Genomic DNA, 16301 nt, shown 5'->3' on the forward strand with positions numbered 1-16301 from the left:
CAAGAAACTAACTGGACACAGAGCAGCTGAGGAATTTCTCCCTCAGCTTTCTAGGCAGTCACCTGCTCGCATGTCTATACCCAAACTACTTGCAGAACTCCACTGAAGTCAGCAAGAAGCCAGAGAAGGTTAAGCATCTGTGTAGGTGGAGCAAGTTTTAGTACTGGACTTAGACCTTTCAATGGGAACGGCCTGGTTTGGAAAGGTGTCGAACGCCATAACTTTGAGTATTGGGGATATTGTGGCTACAGGGATGTAGCTCTTTTCCGTAGCAAAATATTTTAACTTGTTTTAAAGTGTGTGTTAAGGAACGTGACAGTAATATACGATAGCACAAACATTGCTGAAGATAACATGAACAGTCTATTCAGAAAAGCAAGAGATTTTAGGATTAAAAAAAAAAGAAGAAATATGACTTTAACTTACCCTATTTAACTACAGCTAATCACAATGCAGTAGAAGAGTTGATCAAATAGCATGTGTAGAAGCATTTTTAATTAGGGGAGCGCCAACCAGAATTTTTAGTATCTTGGCTCTGCAGTTTTGTCCCAGACATCTTAACTGACTGTTTTCATACTGGAATATATTTAAGAAATTACGTGCATTTTTGCTGAAAAACATTTATAAAAAATGTTTGATAAAACCTTATTTTATAAAGCAAATTATGTTTTTGAATCATTTTTTACAAGACATTGGGCTTATTTCTATCGTCTTTGAAAGGGATCTACCATTGGTCTCAGTGGGAGCAGTATCAGACAAATTTTGTGAGAAATCCAGTATAAAATTGTTGTAATGTAGTCTCAGATCTTTGAAAAGACAAAATGTTTAGTATATGTGTGAAGCAATTGCCTCCCACATTTCAGGTCTTTAGGTAAAAACTGCACATAAGGAACGTACCATGTACCAGACTCATTACAGAAGGGGTTCGTTATATTTTTTTTTTAATCCTGAAATATATTTGGTATTTGCATATTTCTAGACAAAAGTGTAACAAAAATGACAGATTGGTCACCATCTGAACCAACATATTGTGTAGATGATGTTTTTGTGTTAGTAAGTCTACTCGTTTTTCTCTCTGCTCCAGAGTTTACTATGCCATGTTGAATGGGTACAAACACCAAAATGTACCTTCTTTGTCATTTATGCATTGTTTTGTACTCATTCAGACCAGCATGGTGAATTTCATAAATGAGACATCAAAAGGTGGTTTATCCTGTGTCTCACATTTATGCTGATATGGCATTTTCATTTTCTCCAAATCATAAAAGGTGCTGAAAGGTTTTAACTTGAATTAAAACCGAAAAGTATGCTATGGGGAGGTTTTTATTATGCAACTAATTGCTACAGATTCAGTGAAATGCCACTTGTTTTTGCAACTTTTTTTTTTTTAAGTTTTCATTATTTTCTTCACTTCTCTTCCAAGAGTCTTAATTTCAAAAAACCTTGCATCTTTATCTGAAGAGCTCTTATTTATAATATTCAGACACTAGCTTTGTATTCTTTATTGCACTTTCATATTCTTGTGTTACATGCCCGTATTATGGTTGCAAATTTATGTGAAAATGACTTGAATAAAATTTTTCAAGCGTTCTATTTGTCTAAGTTTTATGCTTAATGGAAGAGTTTATCATAGGCCACATCCAACTATAATGAGTAAGCTTCAGTGAAAGTTGTGTGCATGTGCACGTCTTATATGACAAGAAAATGGGGAAGACCATGTCGCTCTGACATGGTCTCAGAAAAAAATGTCATGCCCAGATAAAAAGAAATCAAAAGATGCAAGGGATGATAAATTACCCCTCACACTACACAAAAGCTTAACAAGTGAAGGCATAATAGGATAAGATATGGTTCATCTGGATACAGCCCATGTTGTTAAAGATTTCCGTACCAAACAAGCTGTCTCTGAAGGAACTGGAGCTTAGAAACCAGTTTTGGAATTTTTGCACCAAAAACTTTGCTCATATGGAAAGAATGTATGAGCAGTCTGTCACAGATAGTCAATGTACTCTATACAATTGACTTAACACATTTAACACTCAGTTACTCCAAAAACATTTTACCCTTTATTTACGTTTTCTGAATACAAACCAACATTCCGCTGCCTCTTCAATCTGTATGCTAAGCTGATTAAATAGGATGAATTACAAAACATCTCCATTCCCTTTGCTGAGGGATTAATTCAGAACATGGTTAAGAATACTGAATTGTTCACTCTAGTAAGAGGCCTCCAAGCACTGAAATATCAGCGATGGTGTTCTTGACCCTGGGTAAATGGAGATAAAAATGACGTAGTATCTTTAAAAAAAACACACACACATAAATGTAGAATTATTTCAGATTTAAACAATGTTGTGGTGGTGTTTCCAAAATTTATTTAACAATATTATTTCTATGCTATATGGTTTAGAGCTAAGAGCTTCTAACTAGGAATCCCTGCAAGTGCTATCCACAGAGCACAGAACTCCATGCAAGGACAGGAATGCAGTCAAAACAATTATACATCCAACTATTGTAGTAAGAATATTCAGATTTATTGAAAATATCATTTCCATCCACTATCACTCATCTCTCATTTTCACATTAACTCACCTGCCTAGTATCACAAAATGATCTGTCACCAGCCTACAACTAGAAAATAGCCCCAAACTTTCAGTTAAGATTTTAATTTTGGCCCTAAATCTAACTTGTTCATATAAAACTGATGACAAATTTTTTATGCCTGTTTGGAAATCTTCAAACTGGTGCTATCAATTTCACAGCTGTGTTTTTTTGATTTTTTTCCCCTCTTTTATTCCCTTTTAATATATTCAAAACTAACACTGAATCTTTTTAAAGATAGTGAAATCTGAGATTGTTTTGTCAGGAAGTTTGAAGTGAAAACATTGTGCACCTAAAAGCAGTCTAGGAGTATCTGACAAACCCAGGCTGAGAACATTTCGCCAATGGTATGGTACTGAAGTGGAAAGCATGGTTCTCCAGGTTTCTTAATCTAATCATCACAGAATAAAATAACTTTACATATCACTATGAAAATAGATTTGTAATACTTTGTGAGAGGTCTATGTTGAAACAATGTTACAGATACAAGCAATATTATATACTGAAAATGTTATGCTGTCATAATGAAGAAAAAATGTTCTAACTTTTATCAACAAGCTCCAGGCATGTTCACTGAGTTTATCAGTTCATAGAAATCACCCAGTTGCACATTATAAATATTATCAAGTTTTAACCATCACTGCTCATTTGTACAGTGCTTAGCACATGAAGGCTGTGATCCAGGTGAGTCACTAAGTACCAGTAGCAACAATTAATTAAGATATGAAGCAATGCCAATAACCTAATCTCTCTTCTCTCATTCATGTTCAGCACGTCTTTTTTTTTCACATCTTTTGATTTATTTACTTTTTATTTTTTATTTTTTATTTTTTTTTTTGAGTAGAAGCTTGAAGGTGTTTCAGAAGTGTTTCTGAAGAGGAAAAAAGAGATGTTTTGATAAACTAGGTTTCCTTCAAGAAGAACTCTATGGCCACAAATTACAGCTGTAAGAATTTGGTAAGAAACTTGCTCCAATGCCAAGATAAACTAACGCTCCTAGATCTCTCAACACATACAAACAAGCATTTTAGAACATATGCTTCTTAAACATTTTTTTCAAACTATTTGCACTCTAACTTTTTAGTCTTTAATGTAAGTCAACTATTAAAATATGGTTCTCATCTACTCAAAGAAAGATAAGCTGTCCATGAAAAATTGTATTATAACTGATGACAGCTAACAAAAGAAAATTTTCTTGCCTTTTACTGCCTTTTACTGGAACCAGAGAAGTCACATGTCAAACATTTGTTTGGACTAGCATTCAGCGAGGATTATGTATTCATTTGTTTATTGTAAGCATTCAGGACTAGCATTTGCATCTGGAAAACTACAAGAGTTTGCTATGTGGCAGGTAAATGCAAGGCGTTTTCTACAAAAGCTGATCCTTCTCTACAAAAACACAATACACAGGCTTTTATGTTTTCATGTTTTATTTTTCTGGCCTTAAGTTTAAAGTCATTCTATGTGGTACATTAGAAACAGCAACAACAAAGAGCACTGGGAAATGGAATGTTATCTGAATTTCAAATTCAAAAGCAATGCAACTCAGGAAAACAAAGCAGCCCAGAAGGCTACTGGTCTTCTCTGCTGTTGGGATGCATTCCTGGCTCATGCTCTGCTGGTGTCCACCAGACACCTGGGTCCTTTCCTGCAAGCTGCTTTCCAGGCAGTCAGCACCCATCACAGACTAATGTACAGTGCTTGTGCTCACCAGGGGCAGGGCTTTGCATTTGCCCTTCCCAAACTTCATGAGGTTTAAACTTTCCCTCTGACCATTTCTCCGTCCTGTCCACGTCTCTGCATGGCAGCACAACCACCTGGCTAACATGCCGCTCCTCCCAGTTCTGTAATTTCTGTAAATTTGTTGAAGGCGTGCTCTGTCCCATCATCCAGGTCATTAACAAAGCTGTTAAATACTGAGTTTAAAATTTATGGTGACAGAAGGAAAACAGCCACCAAAACTTCAGCCCTGGATATGAGGAAAGCAGACTTCAGGCTGCTCAGGGAACTAGTCAGCAAGGTCCCCTGGGAAACTGCTTTTAAGGCATTGGCGTCCATCAGTGCTGGTCTCTAAGCACTGCCTCCTAAAAGCACAAGATCAGGCAATTCCTAAATATCGGAAGTCAGGCAGGCAGGGCAGAAGGCCAGCCTGGCTGCCCAGGGATCTTTTACTGGAACTTAGGTGAAAAAAGAAAGTGTATGACTGCTGGAGGGAGGGTCAGGCGACGAGGAAGGAATACAGGGATGCTGTTAGTGTTTGTAGGGAGAAAATTCGTGTGGTCAAAGCCCAACTAGAGCTGGCCATGTCTGTGGGAGACAACAAAAAAGTTTTTTTTTTTTTTTTTTTTTTTTTTTTAAGGTATGTGAACAGAAAAAGGAGAGCCAAAGAAAACAGGTCTGCTACTTGATGGGGAAGGTCTCCTCACAGACAATGACAAAGGCAAAGCAGAGAAGTTTAATACCTTCTTCGCCTCTGTCTTCAACACTCATGATGGGCTTCGGGACCCAGGGTGCCCTGAGCTGGAGGACCACGACAGTGGGAATGATAAACTCCCAACCAACCCTGAACATGGGCAGGATTTGCTGGTCCACCTGGATCCAAACAAGTCCATGGGTCCAGATGGGATTCATCCCAGGGTGCTTAAAGAGCTGGCTGACATCATTGCGGGACCTCTCTCAATTATTTTTCAATCTGGAAATTTTCACTCTGGGAATCTGGAGAGGTCCCAGTAGACTGGAAGCTGGTAAATGTTGTGCCAATTTTCAAGAAGGGCAAGAAAGAAGACCCTAGCAATTACAGGCCTGTCAGTGTCACGTCAGTGCCTGGTAAAATTATGGAGAAGATGATCCTTGAAGTTACTGAAGCATACCTGGCGGTCAATGCAGTCATTGGTCCCAGCCAACATGAGTTCATGAGGGGTAAGTCGTGCCTAACAAATTTGATTTCCTTTTAGGATAAGATCACCCATCTAGTTGACCAAGGGAAACCAACTGATGTGATCTTTTTGGACTTTAACAAGGCTTTTGACATGGTTTCCCATAGGATCCTACTGGACGAAATGTCCAGCGTACAACTTAACAAAAACATCATACAGTGGGTGAGCTGATGGGCAGGGCTCAAAGGTTTGTGGTAAATGGGGCCACATCTGGCTGGCGGATGGTCACTAGTGGGGTCCCTCAAGGCTCCATTTTAGGGCCAGTCCTCTTCAATGACTTTATAAATGATTTGGATGTAGGACTAGAAGGTGTTTTGAGCAAATTTGCTGATGACACCAAACTTGGAGGAGTTGTGAACTCGTATGAGGGTGGAAAGGCCTTGCAGAGACCTGGACAGATTGGAGAGCGGGGCAGTCACCAGTCACATGAAGTTTAACAAAGGCAAGTGCTGGGTCCCGCACCTGGGACTGGGCAACCCTGGCTATACGTACAGACTGGGCAATGAGATGCTGGAGAGCAGCCCCGCAGAGAGGTCTCTGGGTGTTGCGGTTGACAGCAAACTGAATATGAGCCAGCAGTGTGCCCTGGCAGCCAGGAGGGCCAATCGTGTCCTGGGGTGCATCAAGCACGGCATCGCTAGTAGGTCAAGGGAGGTGATTGTCCCGCTCTACTCTGCACTGGTGCGGCCTCACCTCAAGTACTGTGTGCAGTTCTGGGCACCACAGTATAAAAAGGACATGAAACTGTTGGAGAGTGTCCAGAGAAGGGTGACGAAGATGGTGAAGGGTCTAGAGGGGAAGACATATGAGGAGCAACTGAGAGCACTGGGCCTGTTCAGCCTGGAGAAAAGGAGGCTGAGGGGGCACCTCATCGCGGTCTACAAGTTTCTTGTGAGGGGGAGTGGAGGGGCAGGTGCTGACCTGTTCTTTGTAATCAGCAGTGATAGGATCTGTGGGCACAGTGTTAAGCTGAGGCAGGGGAAGTTTAGGCAGGACATAAGGAAGAGGTTCTTCACTGAGAGGGTGGTGGCACACTGGAACAGGCTCCCCAGGGACGTAGTCACTGCAGCAAGCCTGTCTGAATTTAAGAAACAATTGGACTGTGCACTTAGTAACATGGTCTAAACTTTCAGGTAGACCTGTGCAGTGCCAGGAGTTGCACTTGATGATCCTCATGGGTCCCTTCCAACTCGGGATATTCTATGATTCTGTGACTATTGACTTCAGTACTGAACCCTGGGGACACCACTAGTTACCTGTCTTCCAGTTGTATGGGCTTTCTCCTGATCAAAGCCTTTGGAGCTCAGCAGTTTAGCCAGTTTTTGATTCATCTCACTTTCCATTTACCTCGTCCATATTACCTCAGTTTATCTATAAGGATATTAAAGAAGAGTGCATCAAAAGCCTTACTAAAGTGGAGATAAGCAACATCCATTCAGATAATATCCAGATGTTAGGATAAGCAACCTTTCTCTAACATCCACCCTCTCTATGATAAGTAGCATTGAAAGGGTGAATTAATTGTTCACTGTGCCTTCTAATACAGGAGTTGAGAACATTTAATAAACCCAGTAAGTCACTGCTTAAGACACAGAAAAAGAGATTGTTTTTTCTTAGAGTAAAATACATAGGAAGGACTTCTACAACGTAAGAGATTAGAGGCTGCACAAGTTCACATGGATTTTACAGTAGACAAACTTGCAGAAGAGAAATTCATTAAGGATTATCAAACACAATAAATTACCATATCTTAGTAAGTCCCTGAGCTGTAAAACTGCAAGTTGGGTGAATGTTTGGATAACGTAGCACTGCCTGCTTCCTCCATCTCTATACTTAAAGCATGCCTTTTTTTGATTACTGTTGTAGATGCTAGGCTAGATGACCCTTTGATGTGATACTAGGTTATTCTCAGGCATTAAAAAATGCCACAGGACTTATACAGTACATCATCTCCCACCCATAGTAGTCATTTATCAAGTTTCTGGATTAACTTGCTACAAGATTATGAAAGATAACTATATTTAAATAAACATCACCATTAAAGATTAACTATAAATTCAGAACTTGTTCCAATTAAGCAGTAGGAAAAGACCCTGAAGAAAAATACTGTGAAGATTTTATCTCATATCCCAATCAAAAGAACTCCAAAATTGAGAATGCCACTTTAAAGCCAAATGTTTCTTAGTCTGCCAAGACTAAGGCTTTCAGTTTTTCAGCATTCTACGAGAAATAACTAAATACATTTGTCTAACACTACTTTTTTATATACATTCAATTTGCTTAAATATCAGCTGTATCAAATACTAAGGATGACTTCTAATTGTACAAATGGAGACAGACCTAGTGAACCACCCAGATACAACCTCCAGGACAGGAATATTAAAGACACTTTTTTTCAGTTTTTCAGGTCAGCCATGTAATCAAGAAATGACAAAGATTGCAATTTAACAGGCCAATATTTTATTGCTATCTGGAAATTTTGGTATCACGTGCATTACAGAGTGGATTTTTGAGATACCTGATACATCCATGAATTTGTAAAGTCTATTCATGTTTAAGAGATCTTTTCTTCTCACCCAAGATGTATTTGATAATATAGTCCTAAGATTAGCACTTCAAAAGAGGTATTTTATATTCTCACCTCTCACCTGAAATACAAGCCCTCAAGCAGTTAGAAGTACACTTTTACAAAAACAATGCTCCAGAGAGTCTGTACTACTCCTACAAAGCACAAAGGGTGTTCCTAGCCCATTCAGTCACATTAGGATGTATTTCATACATGGTGGCATTATGTAACAGGACTTATAAACCAACTCCCAAACCAACGCCCATACCTTAGTCAACAGACAGCACGCTCAGTAAATGAAGCAATCTAATGACAATGCTTTTTTATAGACTGCAAAGAACAAGGAAGGTTTAGTAAAAATAATTTATAAAGACACCTAAACGTGACTTAAAAATGCATGAATTTGGAGACATGTAAAATTTTATCTCAGTAAAGATTTCTAGTCTGATTTCCATCCTTACCACAGAGAAAAAGTGTTCAAACAATGGTTGTTACTTCATAAGAAAGTACCACAGGATGCAAATTTACAAGAACCGTATTTTAAAATCTCAATTTATATACAGTCTAGTCATCAAATTTAATCTTTTTTCCTTGGAATGCTGTAATTTGAGATATTTGTTCCCGACGTCTCTTGCTTGCTTCCCATGAAGGATGAAGAGGCTGCTCCAAACACGATTTCTTACTGTCACATTTAAGACCCGAACCTTTTGCAAATGGTTGCTTTTTGAGCTGTGGTTCCTTTTTGAAAAGAGCTGTGCGAGAAGTACAACATGAAACATTAAGTACAGCACAAACCTTCATAAAAATGTGCTAAAACTACTTTGAGATTATAGACATTTTCAAGAATTTATTAATGAGCCATGGGGCATACATTCACCTGAATGCTCACAAGCAAGATTTTCTCATCTTGCAGCCCAGTAAATTGTCACTTGGTAGACTGCATATAGTTAAAATTTATTATTACCGACCACACTGTAAATTTGTGCAAATATTCAGCACAATCTCAACTTTTTCTTCACAATAAATCAATCAGGAATTACACAATAAAACTCAGAAGGACTGAAATGATACCCTTGACTTGAAGAATTCCAAAATGGAACCACATACTATAAATGGAATAAAATATTGAAGAAGTTAAGTAATTACTCACAAGGTAAACTATGTGTTAAACACCATAATACCATCCGATTGCACTTACCATTACCTGGGCACAGGTAGCATTAACTGCTCAATGTAAACAGACAGAAAAGCATTTTTCTGTGTAAACTACTATGTACTGTGTACATTTTCCTATGTATTACTTTAAGTATTTTTAATAATCAAAGATAGGACATAGCAAATAACATCCAGAAATAAAAATGAAAGCTAAAAAACCTGACAATTTTAACAATTTAAAACAAAAAAATAATGTTAAAATTGTTAAAATACATGCCACAATTAAGACTAGCACAATTTGACTGCAGAGGCAAGAAAATCTCAAGATGTTTTTATTTCTACAACTTAATCAGTAATACATACCTGTTCTTCTGTTTTGGAGAGGCTGATCTTTAGTATTTCTAAAAACAAAAACATAATTAATGACTTTTCAAGAAACTTGTAAGATGATAAACACAAATAAAGAATCATCATCACCAAAACACTCGTGCAATGACATTTCAAGCATAACAGTAAAAACCACATATAGTTTTTCCTCTTTGTTAATAAATGACTAAAACCAGAAGTATTCCACACTGATTTGATTTGGATGCAATACTAGTTAGGAATGCTAAATGTAAATCAGTGCCTGTATGAATATGAAAAATACCTTAAGTATCAATAAAGCACAAGAAGACTTAAGAGTAGTTTAGGCAAAAAAAGCTGTAATGGGCTGAAATTCTTGTTTAGTAACAGCTACTAAAAATCAGAAAAAATTACATTACTGGGAAGGAGGGAGGAAATGAATTACAAAGCAACAGGAATAGGTTTACCTTCCTCTGTTTTGGGATTTCTGATTGGAGGTAGTAGACAAAGAACTGCAGAACACTGATTCTAGCTTCTTTGCTTTTGTACTGGACTTTTCTTCTTCTACGATCAAATCTTGCACTGTCCTAGATCCTGTGTTCTTTTCTTTGTTCAGTACATTTTCCTGAGGCTTATTCTTATCTTTTACTAAAGAAAGATCACTAGCTGCCGTTATTTTTTTCTTTCTTTTTACTTTGCCAATGAAGAAATCGTCACTGCTATCACTGTCAGAATCTGATGTCTGGTTATAAAACCTCTCTTCAGTACTATCATCAAAGTACTCCTCTTCACTATTTTGTTCCAGGTCACTATCATTACTAATTGTTTTTTTCTTTGCAGTTAATTTGTTCATATTCATATTTTCTTTCCTTTTTTTATTGCCAAGTTTATCTCCTGTTTTATTCTGAGTGAATTGTGGCCTTTCCACTGTCTTAAATGAAAACTCTTTTGGACTGCATGTTCTCTCCATTTCCATAATTTTCTGTTCAGATTCACTGTCACCGAGTTCTTCAGCCCCTCCGTTAGTCTGTATTTTCATGTCCATTTTTGTTTTGGGTTCACATCCTTGCTTTTTTTGATCTGGTTTAAGTACTCGTTCATCCAAACTGCTAATGGAATGTTGTCCTGATTTAGGCTGTGCTTCTGGTGTATCCTTTTTTGCAGGACTGGCTTTGTTTGGGTCCTGTCTTGCATCCTTAAACGCTTTTACAGCAGCTATAAGAGGGGAAGAAGAAAGGTCATTTGTTGCAGCTATGTAAGTTAAGCATGTAAGTTATTTTAATAAAATAAAACATTTTTGCAAGTTAAATTTATTGTATTGAGTAAACATTATTTGAACGTCCTTATCAATCTTTAACTGAACAGCTGAGACAAATAATGTCTTAGGCTACAGCACAAACAAGTGAGGAAAACCAACTAATATGCTGTTTTTGAAACTAGGTTTAACTGTGAACTCATCTTCAGCTTATAATCACGGTTTTTAATTGTTTGGGATGTTTTTTTGCATGTAAAAACTGCTAATAAATATTAATTTCATTGGATATAATTAAATGGGTAGTTGACATGGTCTGTTATTAATGAAATAATTCCGTGTTGTTATTACTAGGACTTGACCCTTTTTAACATTGTTTTTAGTTCGAAAATTTGAGTTTAAAGAGCACAGGAGATATTCTGAAGAACCAGGAAAGATTCCATAGGGAATCTATAGGCAGTTTACCAGGAAGTCTAAGGGAGTAACTGGCAGAACCTTTTAGCTACCTTTGAAATCCCAGCTGAAATGCTCCTTTTACCTTTGTATCTGCTTGTTATTATTCTGCCAGTTCAGTCTTGTTTTATTTAGAGATTGTCCATTACATCTATTCAATTTTTGGAATTCCATTAAGAGCCCTGTTTGTACTATACTTTGTATCTTACATGCCATGTGATGTCCCGTCACGTACAAGCCTATTTCAGACAGCACATATAACTACAAGCTTGTGACACTTGCTCCACTGCAACCAGTTGAGGTAGCTATAGGTGCTGATACACTTTTCTTTTTATACTGGTTGTTCATATCAGGAATTAACATGAACAAGGGAACACATCTTCAAGCTACTAAGTCGCATGCAAGTTAATACACTGTGTCATACCTTTAAGTTCAGCAATTTTGTGTTTCAAGAGGGGGTGTGTTGCAAGTCTTGCAATGGCTCGCTCACTTGCAGTAGCCTTTGGCTATACAAAATAAAAGGCATGAACAGAATAATTAATACTTACAGAATAGGTCATGCTAAAATGCATACTAATGTGATTCTGGACTATTGAACAAAAAGAGAAAAAGCTTAAGACATTATAACATTTGAGGATTTCTCAGTTTTCTTGTATTACTGTAATTCTAAACGAGGAAAAATCTGGCTGCACAGATTGACAGAAACGTAACAGACAATTCTGCAATTTCTCAGCTACCAAAGAAGCATAACATGATTTTTATTTTAGAAGTACCAACCACATATTTCAGACCTAATGCATGGCTATTATATTTTCTGTTTCTGATACGTGTAAAGCAAATTCATGAACCCTGTGAAAAAATAACACTGTATTGGTAGGAGCCATTCTGCATGACGGAATAGAGCTGCCTGCAGGAGGTACAGCGCAGAAGCCTTTAAAGTTGGCAAAATCACAAAACAGATATTGCAGGAAGATACATTAAAAGTGTTTGATAGGCAAGGTCTAACCTGATCTTAGAGTCAAACAACCCTGAGTTTGATATGGTAGAATAACAGATCTACATAGACAGATTCAAAGATTGAGTACTATCTTAATGCTTTAATATGAAGAAAAAGTAGAGAGGTAGGAGGAGCTAATTCTACTTCTGACTTCCTCTTTTATAGGCTGGAATTCACAAGTACTAGCTATCATATCTTCAGGCTCTTCTTATCACTTGGCTTACAAAACAAAATAAGAAGTACCTAAGACTTTTTCAGGAATAGCGTTTTTTTTTATTTTTTATTTTTTTTTTTTTATTTTAGCTCACTAGGAAGATTTCCTAATGCCTGCGGTAGAATTTATGAGAAAGGATAAAAGACACACCATTCTCCCTTCCTCTTAGTGGTACTGTAATGGGTATATTATTAAATTGCTGTAACCCATGAACTGAGCTGTATGTTACAGGAATTACCACCTCAACCAATGGATGATGAGCCTTATAAAGAGCTGGGCATGTGCCCAGTGACCCAACCTGGGCTGGCTTTAGTGCCCAACAACTCAGCACAACCTGCTGCTTCTGCGTCTCCTGGCCTGAGTAACCACTGTAAGAAATGGAGCCCAAGTCACAGGCTGAATTAACTCGGTGAGCAGTTAATGGAGGTGCTTCACAGACTAAGGGAATGACAACCTCTGTATATAGTCAGGGTATGGGGGTAGTCGATAAGGATAATATAACAGTGAATAATATATAATGAATGAGTCCTGAATAACTCATGACCGAGCATGATAGAAATGGTATGGAGGAAGCGATGGAGATTGTACCAGGTCTGTCCTGGGATGAAGTCCACTTTCTTCATATCAGCCACACTGGTGCTGTGCTTTGCATTTGTGACTAAATCAGAGCTGATAACACAGCAGTCTTTTCGTTACTGCTGAGTGTTGCATGCACAGCATCAGGGCCTTCTCCATTTCGCTCTCAAGAGAAATGCACGTGATGTTGGGAAGGAAATACAGCTGGGACAGCTGACACAAATTGACCAAAAGTATATTCCATTTCACATTAAGTCATGCTCTGCAATAAAAGCTCAAGAAAAGGAGGAAGAGGAAGGATGTTTGCTGCTGCTGCATTTGTCATCCCAAGAATTGTTACCTGTGATGAAGCCCAGCTTTATGAGATGTGGCTAAACATGTGCCTGCCACTGGGAAGTAATGAATGAATCCCTCATTTTGCTTTGCTTGCACACACAATTTTGCTTCACTTAAAAAACTGTCTGTATCTCAACCCACGTGTTTTTTAACTTTTGTTCTTCCCAATCTGTCCCCACCCTGCTGGGCAGGAGGAGTGGAAGAGTGAGCAAGCAGCTGGGGGGTGCTTAGTGCTTAGGGTGCTTAGTCTGGTCAAGCCACCAGACATACAAACAATACCTAAAAGATCACAAATGCACGTTTGAAGTATTTGGTTTCTTTGACATAACAGCGTCGAGTAGGGAATCCTACTAGGTCGCAGGCACGTTTTCTTCCAGCACTCATGCCACTTAAAATTAACAGTTGTGTATTCATAGGGTAGAGATGAAGGGATACTTATACCAACCACGAGAGCTGGAGAGTCAGTTTCTGTGCTTTGGGTCTGAAGAAAACAGCAAATCCTGAAATTTGGAATCTGACGTGTCCCTGCTAAGTTTCTCAATATAACAAGACACCACAGTTACAGCAAAGCCAGTATTTCCAAATGAAAAAACATTTAACTGGTTTGCAAAATGTAAATTCTGTTCCTCAAACAATGCAAAGCAAATCCAATTTGCTGTAGTTGTATAGATTATAAAGTGCATGCTGGATATGTCAGTTCATATTTTACGTTTGAGTTGTGCAGAGCATCTGGGAATTCTAGTACTTTCCTTTCTCTTCAAGTCTCTGCTATTACAGCATTATTGCTTCAGATTAAGAAAAACTGGAAAAATATTTCGCACATAGAATGTCTACAGCATTACAAACACTGGCCGGAGAAGATGGGTCAGAAGATGAGTCCATTTCCAAGGGCCACAGACTGGCTTAATCTCAGGCTAGTCTAGCTCTGAGAACTTGGGAGTCTGGATTTTTGATTCCCATGTGACAGTGCTGTATGCTGCCACCAGATTCCTGGGACAGCAAGCTCACATTTCTGAAGATCAAACAGTATTTTCTTTGGAGATTTTTCTATAGCTGGAAAATGTATTTCTGAACTTAATTAATACACTTTTTCCCTCAGCCGCTTCCTGTGGGTTTTGAAAGAATATACCATGAAGTTCAGAAAGCAGCAGCAGCTTCTGTGCAACATCTGGTGTCCTTTAATTCAAATATTTATAGAAAGAGTTTAAGCATATACATGCCAATTCATATGGAATAACCACATTTTTTCCTTATAGCTAAATGCTTCACAAATGCTACTCACACTGACAGACAGCAGCCAACAAACATACAATATGACATTAACATTCTCAAAAAAATCCCATTTTTCTATTTTTTGGCACATCCAATGCTCAATTTATTTTTCCTCAAGTATTCTCCAGTATTCTCCTCAAGTATTCTCCATAAAGCCTTGGCAGAAAATAAAACTTAACAGAAAAATGCCAACTGTATCTATAGCAAGAACACTCCCACCCTCCACCTTCCCCCAGTATGTTTATTTACACAGATACTGGAAATGTAAATATTTACTTTCATAAGTTCCTGCTACTTCCTGTATTATTTTGCACTATTCATTTTTTTCATGCAAGAATTTCCTAATGTTTTTCATAGGAATGCTCTGCCTCATTCAATTTGCAACTGAGGCACTGCAAAATGAACAATGCAACTCAGCACTGCATGATCATACTTTTCAGCCATGGGCTGTATGCTACCTGCAGAAGAACCAGAAAGCTAGAGACTCCTCACATGTTTTATCTTGGTAAATAATTCATTATTTCATTATATATATACATATTCATGTATAGCATTAAAGACATTTACCATCACTGTTGTGTTTCACTAAACTCCATAGGAACATTTGACAGAATTAACTGCATCAATCATTGTGCCTTTCAGATCTTAAAATTAAAAAGAGAAACTTGTGTTCCTTATCCTAAATAGCAGATGTTGACAGATGCACAAACCTCAAAACATAATTTGTTAGTTATAGCAAATAAAGTAATCTGTGCTTAACTCATATGTACAAATACATAAGGACCCCCTACACAGGGGAGACAAACTTCGTAAAATGTGGCAATGATTGAGAAAAGTATGGACATTAGAAGCTTGTTAAAATAGAAACAGATTCACACTTCAAGTTTTGAGATGAGCTGGACAGGGGTCAGAAGTATGGAATGACTCTGAGGGCTGGCAGCACCATGTAAAAAAAAAAAAACTGTGGTATGGAAATATCATGCAGAATTTGGGTGTGTAGTACTTGCCTCATACCATGCAGGAGATAAAGTGAGAACAAGAAAGACTTGGTAGAGATGGGATTTGCTGCCATTACTTGCTACATGACAGTAGGGCTTCTGGAAGAATTTAACAGCAGAAATGTGAGATTAATTTGGGAACATGAAGTGGAGACCTCTGACCATTGCTTCATCCTTATTACTCATCCTGTTCAACTTTTCTTTAGATTTTACCCTCTGTGCTACAATTATAACCAATAACAGGGAAGAAAGAGGTCATACTTTTATTTCTGTTGGGTTCTGTACAAGAAGGGACTGCCTTGCTACAGATAGCCTAACCATGACTACTACTAGAAGACTACCAACAAGAATTTCAGCTGGGTCAAAGGACAGTGCCGCCAAACAGGCAATGCTTGGTGGCCCTCCACCTGTCACTGTACATGATTTATTATAATACTCACATGGACACAGTCAGAAAACCTATCAATGAGCACACAGTATACAGTACATCGCTAAACCTACAGCACAAAAGTAACCTAGAAACATGTCATATTGATATTTCTATAATAACTGGCAGTACAGTCTAAAGTGCAACAGCAGCCTGATTTCAAAAGAAAACAA

General features: G+C 37.9%; 1 protein-coding gene across 2 annotated transcripts in view; it reads right to left on the bottom strand.

The window, feature by feature from the left end:
- Positions 1 to 7974: 7974 nt before the first annotated feature.
- The window catches only part of SRFBP1 (serum response factor binding protein 1), a 76360-nt gene continuing 68033 nt past the window's right edge, over positions 7975 to 16301 (bottom strand). For both annotated transcript variants that reach the window (XM_032206532.1, XM_032206531.1), the window contains 4 exons: positions 11733 to 11814; positions 10071 to 10818; positions 9622 to 9659; positions 7975 to 8855 (listed from right to left, as the gene is read on the bottom strand). In XM_032206532.1, the coding sequence (XP_032062423.1) occupies positions 8668 to 8855; positions 9622 to 9659; positions 10071 to 10818; positions 11733 to 11814 (1056 nt within the window). In that variant the 3' untranslated portion in view covers positions 7975 to 8667. The remainder of the gene's footprint in view (positions 8856 to 9621; positions 9660 to 10070; positions 10819 to 11732; positions 11815 to 16301) is intronic.

The sequence above is a fragment of the Aythya fuligula genome, chromosome Z, assembly GCF_009819795.1.
Source record: "Aythya fuligula isolate bAytFul2 chromosome Z, bAytFul2.pri, whole genome shotgun sequence".
Classification (NCBI taxonomy): domain Eukaryota; kingdom Metazoa; phylum Chordata; class Aves; order Anseriformes; family Anatidae; genus Aythya; species Aythya fuligula.